Genomic DNA, 1,106 nt, shown 5'->3' with positions numbered 1-1,106 from the left:
GGGGGGCGGTGGCGGGGCAGCCGCGGCGCGCCTGTGGGACCCGGCTGGGGCGGCTCGGGCTCCCGCCGGCTGCGGGGCCGGGGCCGCCGGGGGGAGGCTGGGAGCATACCTGGCTCTGAGGAACGGGGATGTGTTCCTCACACAGCGTGGGGAAAACAGTTATCCCGAACCGGAGGGGAGAGTTTGAAAGACGCGGGGTTTAGAGGAGGAGAGGTTCACGGGGGGACGGCGACGGGGAAAGAGACAAGTTTTCTCCCGGAGATTAAATAGGCTGTTTTACTTACAACGGGTGTCGTACCTCAGGCAGCTCCCTGCGCAGAGAGATCCGCTCACTGAGCGCTTCGTTAAAGCCATGGGTTTCCAGGCCGAGCGGCCGCTCCCCCGCAGCAGCCCCTTCCCCAGCCTGCAGAGGAAGGGACAGGAGCTGGGACTCCGGGTTCCCCTCTGCCTTCGCCTCTGGCCGCCTGCTCTGCTGCTTCACCACGCGATAGCCCTTCCTGGCCTTGCTGTGGTTCCTTTTGCCGGTGGGCGACACAACGGCCACGATCAACTCATCCTCCCGCAGGGAGATGAAAGGTGATAGCCCATCCAAAGGGTAATACTGCTGGCTCTCCTGGGTCTCCAGCATCTCTTGGGTCTCCGCAAAGTCCATCTGATACCCTTCCCGGGGGTTGAACTCCACAGGCTGGAAAGTGCCTTCCTTGCTCTGGTTGCTGGGTGGTGGATTCAGCATTGTAACCATCAGTAGCAAAAAGCCCAGCATCAGCAACAACAAGAGAAACTGCAGCTTACGTGATCCATATCTGCACTTCTTCCTCAAGAACATACTGTTGGTGACAAAACGATACAGATGGTCATGTTAAATATCACTTGGATCTTTCTCAGACTCCAGTCCTCGGGTTGCAGCAAAGCCCTGGTTTTCACTATCTGCCAAGAGGATTTTTTTTGCTCCCCTCACATTTCACTGATGCCGTTTCATGCTTTCCTCTCTATTTACAGACAAAGTATAACATTCCTATTAATGTTGCACTTACTGTAGTAAAAGGCAGCATGGATCCAGTGAGATAAAGTAGATCCTTTATTATACAGAGTCCCAGCTTAGTTAG

The 1,106-nt window shown here is 55.8% G+C and overlaps 1 protein-coding gene across 2 annotated transcripts in view; it reads right to left on the bottom strand.

Annotated features, from left to right (window-relative positions):
* Positions 1-827, bottom strand: part of GALNT15 (polypeptide N-acetylgalactosaminyltransferase 15) — a 24,708-nt gene extending 23,881 nt beyond the window's left edge. The window contains exon 1 of one of the 2 annotated variants that reach the window (XM_019474478.1): positions 285-827. In XM_019474478.1, coding sequence (XP_019330023.1) covers positions 285-826 — 542 coding nt within the window. In that variant the 5' untranslated portion in view covers position 827. The remainder of the gene's footprint in view (positions 1-284) is intronic. The other variant, XM_009288586.2, reaches the window with a different exon arrangement.
* Positions 828-1,106: the final 279 nt, after the last annotated feature.

Source organism: Aptenodytes forsteri, unplaced genomic scaffold (genome assembly GCF_000699145.1).
Source record: "Aptenodytes forsteri isolate BGI_AS27 unplaced genomic scaffold, ASM69914v1 Scaffold9, whole genome shotgun sequence".
Classification (NCBI taxonomy): domain Eukaryota; kingdom Metazoa; phylum Chordata; class Aves; order Sphenisciformes; family Spheniscidae; genus Aptenodytes; species Aptenodytes forsteri.
Note: the sequence above shows the minus strand (reverse complement) of the source record. Positions and strands in the feature narration are given on the sequence as shown.